This window comes from Leptodactylus fuscus, chromosome 3 (assembly GCF_031893055.1).
Source record: "Leptodactylus fuscus isolate aLepFus1 chromosome 3, aLepFus1.hap2, whole genome shotgun sequence".
NCBI classification, from domain to species: Eukaryota; Metazoa; Chordata; class Amphibia; order Anura; family Leptodactylidae; genus Leptodactylus; species Leptodactylus fuscus.
In genome coordinates, this window is record NC_134267.1 from 233,008,889 (window position 1) to 233,026,896 (window position 18,008).

The 18,008-nt window shown below is 47.9% G+C and overlaps 1 protein-coding gene across 1 annotated transcript in view; it reads left to right on the forward strand.

Annotated features, from left to right (window-relative positions):
• Nucleotides 1–5,696: 5,696 nt before the first annotated feature.
• XKR6 (XK related 6) overlaps nt 5,697–18,008 on the forward strand; it is a 175,791-nt gene continuing 163,479 nt past the window's right edge. Inside the window, exon 1 of the mRNA XM_075269308.1 lies at nt 5,697–6,376. Coding sequence (XP_075125409.1) covers nt 5,709–6,376 — 668 coding nt within the window. The 5' untranslated portion in view covers nt 5,697–5,708. The remainder of the gene's footprint in view (nt 6,377–18,008) is intronic.

Sequence of the window (18,008 nt, forward strand, 5' to 3'; positions counted from 1 at the left end):
GTGGGGAGGGGGTTATTGTGGAGCATTTAATATTGTGTGGGGAGTGGGGTTACTGTGGAGCATTTAATACTGTGTGGGGAGGGGGTTACTATAGAGCATTTAATACTGTGTGGGGAGGGGGGCTACTGTGGAGCATGTAATACTGTGTGGGGAAGGGGGCTACTGTAGAGCATTTAATACTGTGTGGGGAGGGGGCTACTGTGGAGCATTTAATACTGTGTGGGGAGGAATTTGTTCATATTTCTTTTAAACTATATTTCAGCCCTCCAATGGTCCGAAGGACAGTGAGCCCCCTGATTAAAAAGTTTGAAGACCCCTGCTCTAGAGACTTATTTAGCTGCAGATATTCAGACATAAGAAAACTAGGACTGAGAACGACTTCTTGAATTTTATTGGAAAATTTATTGAAAATGAGAATTGTGGGCATGCTCTGTAAAGTGCATGCTAGGGAGAAAAAGTGAGCTGTCCCCATCACCTACTAATATGTATGGGAAAGTTGTGGGCATGCTCTTTGACCTGTACAGAGGCTGTGTCAAAATTCAGAGGTGTGTTGTTCCCATCACCTATGGACTTCTATGGGAAAGTGTTGTGAGCATGCTGTTTGACTTGTGCGGAGGTTGTGCTGGGAGGGAGAGTCGACCAGCTGCCATCACCTATAGACTTCTATGGAAAGGTGTTGTGGGCATGCCCTATGATCTGCACAAAGGTTGTGCTGGGAAGGAGGGAAAGTGTTGTGGACATGCTCTCTGACCTCTGCAGAGGTCATTGTGCAGCTAGGGAGAGAAAGTGAGCAGTCCCCATCCCATACCGCCATTGTTAGATCCTGTGCCGGCTCCAGATCTATAATACAGGTAATACATGATGATGAGAAGATTCTGGCGTCTGGATTTCCTCTTTAAATTTCAAGTGAGTCTTAAAAATTTAAAGGAAAATTGGAGTTCTATTCTGCTTCATTGTTACTAAAATGAGGTATTCAATAGAAAGTGCTAATTATACTAACGAAGCCTACACTAATTAGTGTGTGTGTGTGGGGGGAGGGGAGTAGGACCCAACCAGCATGTCTGCCTCCTATAATGGCAGTGTTCTGCGCCTCTTATACACAGGCAGCTTTTCTACTAATGACGGTCTCGTTAATCTGTAACAGAATTAATTTTATTAGGTGTCTTTTACATACATATGTAAGTATGTGAACCCCTTGTAATTCTTGTCCATTTCTGCCACATCCATTGCTAATAGGTGTATAGAGCTACATTGTCAGATTGTACAAGGGCCACAATGGCATCACATGGGCTGTGACCAATCAATAGTTAGAGCATTGACATCACATGGACCATGACCAATCGAAGACCAATGCAGTGACATCACATGGACCATGATCGATCAATTGCCATCATATTGACCATGACCAATCGAAGACCAACGCAGTGACATCACATGGACCATGACCAATTGGTGGCCAAAGTAGTGACATCACATGGACTACGACCAATTGATGGCCAAAGCCTGACTCCACATGGACTGTGATCAGTTGATGGTCAGCGCAGTGGCATCATATGGAACCATGACCAATCGATGGCCGAAACAGTGACATCACATGGACCATGACCAATTGATGACCAGAGTAATGACATCAAAAGGATAATCACCAATCCATGGTCAAAACAGTGACATCTCATGGACCATGACTAATGGATGGTCTAAGAGGTGCCATCACATGGATCATGACCAATCAATGGTCGAAACAGTGACATCACATAGACCATGGCCAATTGATGGCCAGAGTAATGACATCAAAAAGATAGTCACCAATCCATGGCCAAAGTGGTGTCATCACATGAATCATGACCAATCAATAGCCAAATTGAGATCACATGGATTGTGACCAACTAATGACCAAAGCATTGGGATCACATGGACCGTGACCAATCCATGGCCAAAGCAATCACATGACATGGAACATGACCAATTAATGGCCAAAGCAGTGACATCACATGGACCGTGACCATTTGATGGCTAATGCAGTGACATTACATGGACCATGACCAATCGATTGCCAAATGAGTGACATCATATGGACTATGACCAATCAATAGACAAAGCAGTGACATCATATGGACCGTGACCAATTGATGGCCAAAGTAAAGACATCAAAAGGATAGTCACCAATTAATGGTGAAAACAGTGACATCACATGGACCATGATCAATGTATGGCCAAAGTGGTGGTATCACATTGACTGTGATCAATTGGTGGCCAAATTATTAAGATCACATGGACCATGACAAATTGATTACCAAAGCAGTGATATGACATGGACCATGACCAATCAATGGCTGAAGAAGTGACATCACACCACCACCTCTGGTCATATGTCCATGGATGTCATGTTTTCATGTGATGCAGCAGAAGACCCCGGTATTCTCAGTATGGGAAGCGATGAAAGTTGATGTTCCAGGGTTCGCATAGTTTTTATTTTGTTGTGTATAGTGTATAACTGTGCTGGCGAACCTATGACATGTGTGCCAGAGGGGGCACTCAGAGTGTTAGAAGAAAGACATCCAGCATCTCTTCGTAGGAGGTAAGTAGCATATAATAATGTGTGAGGCCCAAAGTGGAGCATATAATCCTGTATGGGGCCCACTGTGGAGCGTATAATACTATGTGTGGGCCCACTGTGAGGCATATGATACTGTGTGGGGACCACTGTGGAGTATATACAGCAATACTATGTGGGGGCGCACTGTGGAACATATAATACTGTGAAGGAGTCACTCTGGAACATATAATACTGTGTGTGGGCCACTGTGGAGCAGATAATACTGTGTGGAGGTCCAAAGTAGAGCATATAATACTGTGTGGGGTCACTGTGGAGCATATAATACTGTGTGGGGTCACTGTGGAGCATATAATACTGTGTGGGGTCACTGTGGAACATATAATACTGTGTGGGGCCACTGTGGAGCATATAATACTGTGAAGGAGTCACTCTGGAACATATAATACTGTGTGTGGGCCACTGTGGAGCATATACAGCAATACTGTGTGGGGGCGCACTGTAGAACATATAATACTGTGAAGGAGTCACTCTGGAACATATAATACTGTGTGTGGGCCACTGTGGAGCAGATAATACTGTGTGGAGGTCCAAAGTAGAGCATATAATACTGTGTGGGGTCACTGTGGAGCATATAATACTGTGTGGGGTCACTGTGGAGCATATAATACTGTGTGGGCCACTGTGGAGCAGATAATACTGTGTGGAGGCCCAAAGTAGAGCATATAATACTGTGTGGGGTCACTGTGGAGCATATAATACTGTGTGGGGTCACTGTGGAGCATATAATACTGTGGAGTCACTCTGGAACATATAATACTGTGTGTGGGCCACTGTGGAGCGGATAATACTGTGTGAGGTCACTGTGGAGCATATAATACTGTGTGGGGATCACTGTGGAGCATATAATACTGTGTGGGGTCACTGTGGAGCATATAATACTGTGTGGGGTCACTGTGGAGCATATAATACTGTGTGGGGATCACTGTGGAGCATATAATACTGTGTGGGGTCACTGTGGAGCATATAATACTGTGTGGGGTCACTGTGGAGCATATAATACTGTGTGGGGATCGCTGTGGAGCATATAATACTGTGTGGGGTCACTGTGGAGCATATAATACTGTGTGGGGTCACTGTGGAGCATATAATACTGTTTGGCACCCATTGTGGAGCGCATTGTACTGTCTGGGGGATCACTGTGGAGTAGATTGTACTGTATGGGTTCCCCTCACTATTTATATCACACAGGATCTGTTGTATAGCAGACATGATATTAGTACAGGCTGTATAACATTGCACGGTCACCATAAAACAGATCTTGTGCGATGTAAATAGTGAACAGATCTACCAGATGCAGAGACCGTCACCTCTCAAAGTTGTTTGTATTATTAAAAGCTCGGTAAAGCCCCATTCACATGACAGGATTTTGCAGGTCCGTATCTGTCCACCATTTGGTTCCGCACAGTATTAAGGTTAAATTACCGTGTTGGCACTTTGGGATAATTTAGTGGGTTTAAGGTTGCAGTTTGGTCCTCGATCTCTAAAGCCATCACTGGTGTGTAACATTGTAACTACTGTCCATACATCTTAAAGGAACAGTAACACTTCCATTTCCATCTGTGAATGTAGGGTGGGGCTTAGTGCACCTTATAGCAAACAGAAGAGTGGGGAGAGGCTCCTGCTGCAGTCAGTTATCTTACAGCCAGACAATGCTTTAACGTATTTGTCTGTAAACTGCAGAACTGCCAGTCCAAGTAATCTATATCCAACTGAGCCTGTTAGAACTAAGAAATATCAGGGGGTAAAAAATGGGTCCTAACATAGCGAATCAAGATGGCAAGAGTCATTGACAATTAAAGGGGCGTTCTGGTAAGTTGGTAAGTACACGATACTCCCTATGCACTGGACATGGGGTAACTACTAGATTGGTGATCATAATAATGGAGAGCCCGAGTCCCCTGTTTGAATAGAATGGGAGGCCGTGCATGCACGCTGCCACCTCGACCCAACTCAGGTCAGGCACGCCAGTGTCACTGCAGGAAGGAGGCTTCTATAGATATTTCTGGCCCTATGCTTATGTCTTCCGTAGGGATGGGCTTGGCTGGCGGCCATTGACAAACACATTGAGCAGAGCTGAACGATGGACCAGCAGTTACCTGACCTGTCCTATGTCCATGTGAAACAAACTACAAATCCCAGCAATCTGGGTCAAGTCCATCTACAACAGTATAAAATAAAGGGGTATCCCAACCAAGAGTGATCATCACCGAGCCACTGAATAGGCGTCAGTTGCCAGTTCAGGGGGGACCTAATACTTGGGTCTACAACTATCTCCACAATGGGGCACCTGCTCAATCAAGCAGGAGGGGTCAGGGCACGTGTGACCATAACTCTGCTCAGGCGCCTCCTAGTGGCAGTCAGGTGACTGGTGGGGATCGGGGGGGATTGGGGTCCTCTATTATGGCAGTGGTTGGGGGTCCCAGCAGATGGATCCAGGAATAACAGGAAGCCCTTAACCAGCGCTCTCCCCTCCATTACTGAGCAATCTAGTTCTAGTGCGACTACAAGTCCCAGCAAGCCGCCATATGTCCATCTACATCACTAACCTTGTAACCTCTGCACCCCTAATACCAGGGGGAGCCATTTCAACTACAAGTCCCAGCCAGCCCTCTCCTGTCTCTTTAACCAGTGACTCCCCTACAAGTCCCAGCCTAACTACAAGTCCCAGCAAGCCATCAATGTGTAAAGCTCCACTTTAAAGGGGGCTTACATGACTAAAGCCAAATCCTTGCATGAGGTGAGGCTCTGCCCCTTTGAGGCAGCCATTTCCTCCCCGCTGCTTGCTGTCAGTGACTGTCAGCCTTGCCAGCCCCTCCATGCTGATGGTTTCCTACCCCCTCCCCCATTAGATCCAGATCTGAAGCCTCCCACAACCCAGGACTGGACCATGAAGGGTAAAACCTCAGTGACCCTCCAGCTACATCAAAGGGTGGGTCACATGACCCAAGGTGGGAGGCCATTTTGAACTCCCCCCCCCCTCATGAGTGGACAGGAGTCAGGGAGGGGGGCGGAAGTGACGTCACCAGGGGCGGAAACGGAGGGATTTCCCCCCTCCCTCCCCCCCACCCCCCTGGTTTTGGAGAGAAGGAAGATGGCGGCGAAGTCGGACGGCGTGTTGGGGGTCGGCTCCGGTTTCGCCCAGCTGCATAACCTGGACGAGGCGGCGGCTGCGGTGGTGGCCGGGGCAGATGGCCGGGGAGGGGACGGAGAGCCCGGGGAGAGCAGCTCCATCCACATCTGTCACTGCTGTAACACGTCGTCCTGTTACTGGGGCTGCCGCTCGGCCTGCCTGCGCTCCCTGCTGCGGAGGGGGAAGGGGCAGCAGCAGCAGCAGAAGCCGCCGCCGGGGGCAGCCCAGGGGGACCGGGCCTGGCTGGACTGCCTGTGGATCGTCCTGGCCCTGCTCGTCTTCTTCTGGGACGTGGGCACCGACGTGTGGCTGGCGGCGGACTACTACTCCCAGCGGGACTACGTCTGCTTCTCCCTGACGCTGGGCTTCGTGCTGGTGCCCTCCGTGCTGGTGCAGATCCTCAGCTTCAGGTGGTTCGCCCAGGATTACACCGGGGGAGGGCTGGGGGCAGTGGAGGGGCTCAGCAGCCGGGGACCCCCCATGATGGGCAACACTCACCATCACCACCACTACTACCACCGCCACCATCCCTACACCACCACCAGCCCCGGGGCCGAGAGGTTCTGCCGCCTGTCGGTGTGGATCTGGCAGACTGTCATCCATGTGCTGCAGATGGGGCAAGTCTGGAGGTAAGAAGGAGGGGGTGCAGTGTAAAGTATGGGGGCTCATGGACTCGGAGTATGATGTACTGCTTATACATGCTGCAGTGTAAAGTATGGGGGGCTCGTGCACTGAGATGGTAATACATACTGCACTGTAAAGTTCACTCTTAAGGAAGGATGCACTGGTAATACATGCTGCAGTGTAAAGCAATGAGGGTCTTGCACTGGTAATACATGCTGCAGTGTAAAGCAATGAGGTTCTTGCACTGGTAATACATGCTGCAGTGTAAAGCATTGAGGTTCTTGCACTGGTAATACACGCTGCAGTGTAAAGCAATGAGGCTCTTACACTGGTAATACATGCTGCAGTGTAAAGCAATGAGGCTCTTCCACAGGTAATACATGCTGCAGGGTAAAGTATTGAGCCTCTTGCACTATAGAGAAGGATGCACAGGTAATGTGGAGGATGCACTGTTAATCCATGCTGCAGTATAAAGCATTAGGTGCACTGGAGGAATGGTGGGGAGACAGGCTCGCCTCCTATGTGCAGCTACTGGTCCTGTGTATACGTTGCACATACAAGGCACAGGAGTTGCTGTACTGGCAGTCAAGGGTTAATCCTAAGCTATTGGTGCTGACTGGCAATGTTGAGGGTTGTCCTGGTAAAATGGGGGTTCAGGAGGGGTGTATATTTAGGCTTGGCTAGAACAGGGCCCTACTGATAATATGGGGGTGTCTGATGATCTGTGACCGTGAATAGTGTGAGATTGGGGCTGTGAATACGGAATAATATACATCCTCATTTGTGTCAGATGGGGGGAGGGTTAGGGGGTTCAGGCCGATCTGAGGGTGTGGGAATGGCTGGTGTTACTATGAATGGTGCCTCTTCCTGTGATGTGCCAGATATGAGGCTGGGGATGGTGCCCTGCAAATGGGAGGGAAGGATACCCTTGTAGTATGGAAGATGTACAGTGTATGGTAAGGGGTGCTGCTTATACAGGAGGGGGGTACACAGGGATCCTTCATTTGCAGGTACTTGGGGTGGGGGGTGCAGAGGGATCCTGCATCTGCAGGTATAGGGGGATACACTGGGATGTGGAGTATACAGCTATGGTAATACAGAGGTGGTGCTGTGTGTGCCCAGGCACCCTGTGTATGTGGGTGCAGGAGGTGATCACTCACTGATGCAGTGTATTCTGGAGTATATGGCCGCTGCCAGGACTGGGGCTGCCGTGTCTGGATAATGTTCCATTAACCTTCATCCATAAGGAATATGGCCCTAGCTGGCTCTTACTGGCTGGGCCACGGCTATAACCTTCCCTGCCATTCTCAGAGGTGGGGATTACACAGCAGGAGAGCTGTCTGTTACACACCCAGATGTGCATGCAATGTCTATATATCCAGCGTAGACATGGGGGGCCAGAGATGCAGGGGGGGGGGGGGACCTGAGGTTTGCAATCCTGTGAATGTGATGGGGAAATTGGTGCAATGTCAGGAGCAGAGCTGGGAGTGTTTGTCAGGCAGGTCAGGTATTGTGTGGGCGCTGAGAGCTGTCCCCAGCCCATGGTGCTGAGCTGCAGTCAGTGCAACCACAGCCGGAGGGGCTGGGCTGCAGACTCCATACACTGGGAGGATATAGGGGACAGACACTACAGACCGGGGGCCCTGTATGCATTGTATATAGAGGACAGACACTGTAAACCAGGAGCTCAAGATACACTGTATATAGGGGGCAGACACTATAGACCGGGGGCCCTGTATGTATTGTATATAGAGGACAGACACTGTAAACCAGGAGCTCAAGATACACTATATATAGGGGACAGACACTATAGACTGGGGGCCCTATATGCATTGTATATAGAGGACAGACACTAAAAACCAGGAGCTCAAGATACACTATATATAGGGGGCAGACACTATAGACTATACAGTAAGTGCAGAGTGCAAGAACTATAACCTGGGAGCTTCATATACATTATCTAGTAAGCACACACCAAAGTATGGGAGCTGTCTATAGGCAGAGGTGCTGAACTATACAGTATCTAGGAGGAAGAGAGTATACACTGGGAGCTGTCCATAGGCTGAGGTGCTGACCTACACAGTATATAGGGGGCAGAGAGTATACACTGGGAGCTGTCCATAGGCTGAGGTGGTGAACTACACAGTATATAGGCGGCAGAGAGTATACACTGGGAGCTGTCCATAGGCTGAGGTGCTGTAGTTTAGGAGCTGTCCATTACTTCTGGTGCTGAACCTCTCTATAGGAGCTGTCCATAGCCAATGGTCCTGAACAGTATATAGGATATACACAGTACACTAGGAGCTGTCCAGGATCTGTGGTGCTGAACTCCACACTGTAGGAGGCAGACACTATAGACTGGGAACTGTCCATAGACAGAGGTGCTGAACTACACAGTATATAGAAGGCAGACAGTATACACTAGGAGCTGTCCATGTGCAGAGGTGCTGTACTACACAGTATATAGGCGGCAGACAGTATACACTAGGAGCTGTCCATGTGCAGAGGTGCTGTACTACACAGTATATAGGAGGCAGACATTATACACTAGGAGCTGTCCATGTGCAGAGGTGCTGATCTCCTCACTACACCGAGCTGCCCAATTCCACAGGTGCTGCCACTATATTGGATCTGTCTGGCTGTCTAGGCCCTGATATTTGTGGGTATGCAGTGTATTCGGTCTCCATGTGACGTCTACCTCCCACCTCTCGGTACAGCGCACAGTAGGCTCCATCTTCCTCCATACGGCACACTAGCCTCGTCTATACAGTCTACTCCCCGTGTCTGCCACTCTCACTGCTCTTCCTCAGCTCTCTTTTCCATCCATTCATATAATATCCTCCCCCCTGACTATTCTGCCCTCCCTACTCGCGGCTCTCCTGTGCCTCGCATACCAATGGCGTGACTATGGGTCTAGATTCGGAGTTGCCCCGATAGACCTTTGCTAATTCCTCTAGAACCGACCACCACCCAGCAGAAATTCTTGGGAAGAGATCTGCCAGTGATACGAGGCACCTTGCGCTGCTTGCAGAATGTCATTCTGTCTCAACCAGTCTCTGCCGGAAGGGAAATAAAGCGAAGGTTGTTCTGTGGTTTATTCCCGACCAATGACTGGCATTGTTGGAGCCGATAATGGTCTATAATCTTCTCCTACCACCCTAAACTCATAAACAGATGCCGCTGTGTAGGATTTTCTAGCTTTTAAGCGGCGACATGGTTGCATTTCCCAAGATGTATCATTGGCTCTTCATGGTGTATGAGCCTGCAGCTGGGCACGGTGTAGAGATGAGGAGTGTGTGTGGGGGAGGTTAAAAACCGTGAAGGTGGGAGCTGCTGCGGCTCGTGACAGCTCGCCTCCCCCCCCCCATGCCTTCTACGTTTACAGATCTGTCTTCGTGTGTGCAGAGAACATTAAAGGAATACAGATCCATGGAGGTGATCTCCTCAGCGGGGACGCCAGCCTCTGTAGGAGTCATGGCCTCTCTTGTTTGCCAAGGAACATCACAAAATTGTGTACTCTACGATAATTGGGCTGGAGACTCTATGGCTTGATCTACCGCCCTCTGGTTATTCATAAAGACAACCGCCATATACTATACTGTATACATGGCAGCCTCTAGTAGGGTTGGATGAATCAACCATACCTCCGAAATTTTTTCCTAAGTGATTGGGTTGATGTCTATTGAATAGTTAGAAGAGAGTAGAGTTGAATGAAATGCTATATAATAAGCGGAGGCCCCCGGGAATTTCACAAATATTGATACTCGCCTTCCTTCACCTCTCCTGGGCTCCCTCAAGGTCCTCTTCAGCCATTTTCCAGCCTCCTAGGTGTTGTCGCGGGCCCTGGAGTATTGCTGAGGCTTGTGATGTGGCCATAGTTGGGGTGTGGGGATGTCACGGCCCCTGGGTGATGTCACGGCCCCTGGGTGATGTCACGGCCCCTGGGTGATGTCATGGTCCTGACGGCCTGCTACAACCAGTGATTAGGCCTCAGCGGTCATGTCATGATGCTTTCATTAAAGGATAATAATGGTGGTGAACTCCACGTGACCATTGGTCCCAATCCCAGACCTCAGGGTCTTCTTTCTGGGTGACGTCACTACCCCGGAGGACTGCTGTACCTGTAATTTGGCCTCTAATGTCGTAATGCTTGTAGTAACGGGTACAGATGGAGACGGTCCCCATGTGACCACTGATACCCAATCACAGGCCTCAGCGGTTGTCCAGGCCCTTTCACATCCCCCGGGTCCGCACTTATTATGATCTGGCCCTATACGACTTCTCTGACTCTTCCAGGTTTCCCGGATCCTGTGACTTTTCCTTTACCTTGTTATATTCTAGGGGTTGACATTTGTGGACCCCTCCCCGTTCACTCCGGACACCCTAATAGAATTAACCCCCTGTATCCCAACCAGCTTCTATATCTATACATTCTTTCTAGTTACTTCCCGTTTCTAGCAACATCTTGAGTTGAATTTCTCATCTGTTTCATATTTGCGTAGTCCGGCACGTTATGTCTACACATAATATAGAGGCTGTCGCATCTGTCGTTTTTCCCTCTAGGTGCTTTAGGCATAATTATAATGACTCCCTATATCTCCCTGTAACTACTTTATATACAGCACTACCTCTCTGTAAATATTAATACTGTATCTACATCCCTGTCAGATTCCGCAGGCACAGATAGCACTGTATCCCTGTCTCACACCATCACCTTCTATCTCACTGTAAAACTTTGCATGCATAGAAACCATAACACCCTTGTCAATTCTATAGACACATATAGCACTTCCTTCGTATAAATGCTCAGGCTTAGTTAGTTCTGTCTCTCTCACCCTGTATGCGCTAGACATAGATAACATTACCCGCCTGTTATAGGCACATATAGTACTGCTTCCCTGGCTTTCTTGAACACTATAGACATTTTAGTACTTCCTGTATCTCCTTGTAAATGTTGTAGGCAGATATGATAATGTCTCACCTGCACAAATGCTGCGGCACAGATAGTATTGTGTTGCCTGTGCATGTACCATAGGCATAGATAGTGCTGTCTTGCCTGTGTGCCTATTGCGGGTGTAGAAAGTGCTGTCTTGCCTGCCACGGGTGCATATGGTGCTGTCTTACCTGTGCACATGCCACAGGCACAGATAGTACTATCTCACCTGTGCACATGCTGCAGGCACAGATAGTACTCTCTCACCTGTGCACATGCTGCAGGCACAGATAGTACTCTCTCACCTGTGCACATGCTGCAGGTGCAGATAGTACTCTCTCACCTGTGCATATGCTGCAGGCACAGATAGTACTGTCTCACCTTTGCACATGCCGCAGGCACAGATAGTACTCTCTCACCTGTGCACATGCCGCAGGCACAGATAGTACTGTCTCACCTATGCACATGCCGCAGGCACAGATAGTACTGTCTCACCTGTGCACATGCCGCAGGCACAGATAGTACTGTCTCACCTATGCACATGCCGCAGGCACAGATAGTACTGTCTCACCTATGCACATGCCGCAGGCACAGATAGTACTGTCTCACCTATGCACATGCCGCAGGCACAGATAGTACTCTCTCACCTGTGCACATGCTGCAGGCACAGATAGTACTCTCTCACCTGTGCACATGCTGCAGGTGCAGATAGTACTCTCTCACCTGTGCACATGCTGCAGGCACAGATAGTACTCTCTCACCTGTGCACATGCTGCAGGTGCAGATAGTACTCTCTCACCTGTGCATATGCTGCAGGCACAGATAGTACTGTCTCACTGTGCACATGCTATAGGCGCAGATAGTACTCTCTCACCTGTGCACATGCCGCAGGCACAGATAGTACTGTCTCACCTGTGCACATGCCGCAGGCACAGATAGTACTGTCTCACCTTTGCACATGCCGCAGGCACAGATAGTACTCTCTCACCTGTGCACATGCCGCAGGCACAGATAGTACTGTCTCACCTATGCACATGCCGCAGGCACAGATAGTACTGTCTCACCTATGCACATGCCGCAGGCACAGATAGTACTCTCTCACCTGTGCACATGCCGCAGGCACAGATAGTACTGTCTCACCTGTGCACATGCCGCAGGCACAGATAGTACTGTCTCACCTGTGCACATGCCGCAGGTGCAGATTGTACTGTCTCACCATATGCTGCATGCACAGATAGTACTGTCTCACCTATGCACATGCCGCAGGCACAGATAGTACTGTCTCACCTGTGCATATGCTGTGGGCGCAGATAGTACTGTCTCACCTATGCACATGCCGCGGGCACAGATAGTACTGTCTCACCTGTGCACATGTTACGGGCACAGATAGTACTGTCTCACCTGTGCATATGCTGTGGGTGCAGATAGTACTGTCTCACCTATGCACATGCTGCGGGCACACAGTACTGTCTTGCCTGCATTCAGGCCCAGGGCAAGGGAACAGATAGTAGCACTAAGCAATGAAAGATGTCGCTACAAGAGAGAAATACGTGGCTATTCGGTTTGCAAACTTGGACTGTATATTGTATATCTATGAATATGTGAGGACTTGTAGGGGAGGGGGCTGGAGTTGTTCTCTAATGATGGTGCTTTACTCCTCCACCTGCTGTACACCACCGCTGCAGTATTGCTAGCCTCTTTGATGCCGTATACTGTATGTATATAATCTGGGGCGTATAATTACTCTCTGCCATTGAATAAAACCTCTCTTTGCTCTTTCATTGAATAGACGTCTTCCTAGAGAGCAGCTGCTTGTCATGTCCACCAGCAAAGAATAGAAATCCTGCCTGATCTAATGCCACGGATTACATGACAGGAGCATGCTGGGAAGAATATGCTTTATAGCTGAGCAGGGACACGTACAGGAAGTCCAGTCCTAGAGAACTCCCATTGGGTCATTCTCTCGAAACCAGCATGGCCGCCGCTGTTTATTGGGCTCCAGTGTAGCATTATAGCAATGGTGTCCTTCCGACACTGTGGGAATCGGGGTAACCTACTCTATAACCTAAGCTTCAGTAAACGTATGGCCCGTTATTGTGATGTACAGGGCAACGCCTCAGGCAGCAGCGTCCATATTGCTTTATTTTGCCCATTGTAATTGTCCCCATTGACCATTACTGAGCCGATCCCGCCCAGCCTCCTCCATTGCACATCTATAATGTATTGTTTGCTTTTGTGTATTTTATATTTTGTATTTTTGTTTCTACAGTTTTGTTCATTTGTCCATTAAAGTTTTCGTTTAATAAAGTTTCATTTCGTGAAATCTCCTCGTATCCATGCGTTTTCTGTTTTTTGTTCCTTTTATCTTTACGTTTTCATATCATTTACTCCAATTTTGAGTTCGAATATGATTTTTGGAATAAATTATTGCTGGTTCTTATAAAGGGGATGATTGCTATCAGGGCGGTCCAGTCGTATTAACCCATAGCATAACCGTCCTCTTTATGATCATGGGGTCCGACCTTTGGGACCCCCCAAACAATCCTGAAAATAAAGGAGCGGCAGTATTGTCCTTTTTGCTGTTTTTGCACAGCTGGGTGCCCAGGAGGGCTGCGGTCATGGTACTACATCAGCACGGTGTCCCCTTTATTATCGGGTTTGCATTGCATTTCCTAGCATTATGACACACTGTAAGATGGGGTACCCCATTAAATGTAAGGTCGGGCTCCCACATATTACAGCCCTGGCAGCCCCATAGAAGTGGAAGCCTCCTTGTTATTGGGGCGCCAGTGCACCAGTCTGCCATTCACAAGGAAGCTTTAGGGGGACTTTCGATCCCTTGTCCTTCTGATCACTGGGGCACCTGGAAATCAGGACTCCAGCAATAGGACACTTATCCCCTGTCCTCTAGATAGAGGGTGGAAAGTGAAAATGGGACATCAAGATCTATTCAGTGGGGATCCAATATGGGGGACCTCCACAGGTCAGCAATATTGTGCTTCTGATTCATTGGTCTCATGACCAATTTAAAGCTCAGTCCTATTCTAGTTAAAGGGATCCTATCATTGGATACCATTTTTGTCTGACTAACACGTAGGAATAGCCTTAAGAAAGGCTGTTCTTCTCCTACCTTTAGATGTCTTCTCCGTGCTGCTGTTTGGTAGAAATACTGGTTTTCTTCGTTATGCAAATGAGTTCTCTCGCAGCACTGGGGGCGGTCCTCAGCGCTCAAACAGCACTGGTGGTGTCCCCAATGCTGCGAGAGAACTCTCCAGCACCGCCTCCATCATCTTCTGGAACGCCCTCTCCCTGTGTCTTCTTCCGTCCAGGGTTTCAATCTTCTAGTCCTCGGGCAGAGCTGACTGCACATGCCCGGCCCACAAGAAAATGGCCACTTGCACAGTAAGCTGGTGTAAGTGGCCATTTTCTTGTGGCCCGGGCATCCGAAGTCTGCTCTGCCCGAGGCCTAGAAGATTGAAACCCAGGACTGAAGAAGACACAGGGAGAGGGCGTTCCAGAAGAAGATGGAGGCGGAGCTAGAGAGTTCTCTCACAGCATTGGGGACGCCCCCTGTACTGCGAGAGAACTCAAAACCGGGATTTCTACCGAACAGTAGTATGGAGAAGACATCTAAAGGTAGGAGAAGAATAGCCTTTCTGAAGGCTATTCCTACGTGTTAGTCAGAAAAAATTGCATTTTAATGATGGGATCCCTTTAATAGTGTTGAGCTGTAATACCACAGACAGCCACTACACAATGCACAGCGCTGTGTTTAGACTACAGTCTTCACCCAAACACCGTGACATCTGCAAACAGCTGGGGTCAGACCCACCGATCGGATATTGATAACCTATTCCAAGGATAGATCATCAATATTACAATCCTGGAAAACTCCCTTTAACCAATTACCTAACATACTCTATAGAGCCAGAGAGTAAATGCTAGTACTTGTATGGATCCCTAAGTTCTTATTGTCTTTGTCTGCCCCATATACTCATCATCATCACTACTACCCTATAGGGATATATCAATGTGATATGCCATAATAGTGCACATGGTTGGGGCACCCACTTATTGTGACATCTATTGCTACAGAAGCTGACCTAAGAGTGGCTGCAAAGACTAGGCCCGTCCCTTATAATCTATCCTAGTTATGTATACCGCACCTATAGAGTATCATCAGAGACCTTTAGAATTCACGTCCGTCATCCCGTGTCAGCGGTGGGTCTGGTAAATTCGCTCTCGTAGCTTTGACTTTCCTGCAGAGTCACAGGAAGTCCAACCGCGCATCAGAACATCGACTGTGGGAGTCATTTGCAGTCTGTAAGGGTATATCAGTCTCTTATTTCCCTGGGCATTAAATATGGATGAAGTACATGTGTTGTTTAATCCCTTCACTGGAGACGCAACGTGTTGACCTCTCCTCGTTTATTAGGAATTTCGAGAGACTTGAGGTGTCAAATATAGTAAGTTATGGCCATTCTTCTCTATACAGTCTAGGACATGGTCATTCTTTTGAGCTCTTGGGTATCCTAGTGACGTCAGCCGTTTTGATGGGTGGGGTCCCCTTGCAATCACTGAAATTAAGGAACTGAAGTACTCGGCTGAGGACTGTGCCCCCTCACCTCCTCGGAGAGCAGTGTACAGACATTGTACGAGGCCGCACACCACCATGGCCCCTCTTCGGTAAGAGCCAAGCAGAACTCTTCTGTCCCTTTGGAACAGTTGTGGCCAAAGGACTCGACACCTTGTCCCCACCCATCAAAAACTGGTCACTCAACTCCAACTTGTCCTAGTGGTGGAAGAGTCACATTAGTAATAATCCAATAAATCTATCAGAACCTATTGCAAGAAATGCGAGTTCCCAGGTCAGTGGTCCTCAACTTTTAAGGGTCTCTCTCCAAAAACTAGTCCTGGGAAACCCGTGCCAGAACCAAGGCCGACACTCACGTTTATGGTGTGGGCTTGCACATGAAAATAGCCTCGTCCAATAGGGCAGGTCAACAAGGCCATATTCTGCATCTATATCAGTATCTACATACTTACTGCCAATGGTGTCCGATGTGGAGGGTGATGTGGTCTCCATCAGTGCCGGCTTCCACATTTGACTCCAAGACGATAAAGAAGTGCCAGCTTAGTGTTCAATGGAAGGATTCTGTTAAAGTAGCAGGACGGTGGTAAATTAGGCTTCAGCAGTTAGATCTCATATAGAATGTTATTAAAGTTATCTGCGGGCGTATCTTGTATAGGACGATGTTAAAGTTATCAGTGGGTATATCTTATGTAAAATGATAAAGTTATCAGCTTGTATGTTGTATAGAATGCTAAATGTATCTGATGTTACACCCACTGATTGATTTAACATCATTCTACATGAGATATACCCTCTGAAGACCTTAACATCCTTTCACACAATATACACCTACTAAGGATTTTATCTTGTATACAAAGTTATCTGAAGGTATATCTTGTGTAGATTGACAATTAAACTTACTTTTTTTATTCTGAAAGTTGGATTATTTGCCTTCTCCACTAGAGATGAGCGAACAGTAAAATGTTCGAGATTCGATATTCGTTTCGAGTAGCCCCTCAATATTCGACTACTCGAATCGAATATCGAACCCTATTATACTCTATGGGGGGGAAATGCTCGTTTCAGGGGTAGGCAACATTCAATCAAATTATACTTACCAAGTCCAATTATACTTACTAAGTCCCGCACTACAAGCGGACATGCGCAGTCGGCTCTGCCCAGGCCCGATGCCTGGCAGAGTGAATGAAGAGCCGGAAGACGCCGCGGGGAAGCTGCACGGAGAAGACTTCTAAAGGTAGGAGAAGAACCAGCGTTGATTGGCCGACTGTATAGCATTCGGCCAATCAATGCTGGTTCTGCATCAAACTTTTCCATTCGAATAGCGAGTGGTACTCGATCGAGTACGAGTATTTCGAATACCGTAGTATTCGATCGAATACCTACTCGATCGAATACTACTCGCTCATCTCTATTCTCCACCCAATGCAACTAGACCAGTCCAGAAGGATGTAGTTCCCGCCTTTGATCCAGGTGGCCCTGCACAGTTACGGGTCAATAGCCTTCATCACTGAGGCTTACAGAGTGTCAGTTTTGTTCCTGGCTTCTACCTGGGTTGATCCCCCAATATCTGCCCAGAACTGATGTTGAGATTTGACTTCCCTTGACGTCCTCAGCAGGTCTATCTCATATGTAATGATGTCAAAGTTGTCTGAGGGTGTATTACATATAGAATGAGGATCGCGTTATCTAAGGGTATATCTTATGTAGAATGATGTTAAAGTTGCCATATGGGATATCACCTACTGTACATACATAGACCGATATGATAAATTTCTGATACATGACTTCTACATCTAATTCTAGTAAGATAGACGCCATGTATGAGCACTATCACCAGGCCATTCTAAAAGGTTCTTGCCTTTTGATCCAGATGGCCCTGCAAGGGTGAAGGTTCATTTGATCTCGTGCTCTAGTCACATCAAGAGCTGCAATCAGAATACTGGATTCAGCAAGCATGAACAGATCTTAAATCTGAGCTGACCTCTGTTTGTCTTGAGTCTTTACAGAATATACTGAAAAGCATCATGGGAGATACATTATTAAAGCTACACAATGATTTGTGTACATATAATGCATAGCCCAGGACGCAGTACATTATAGAAGCCATAGC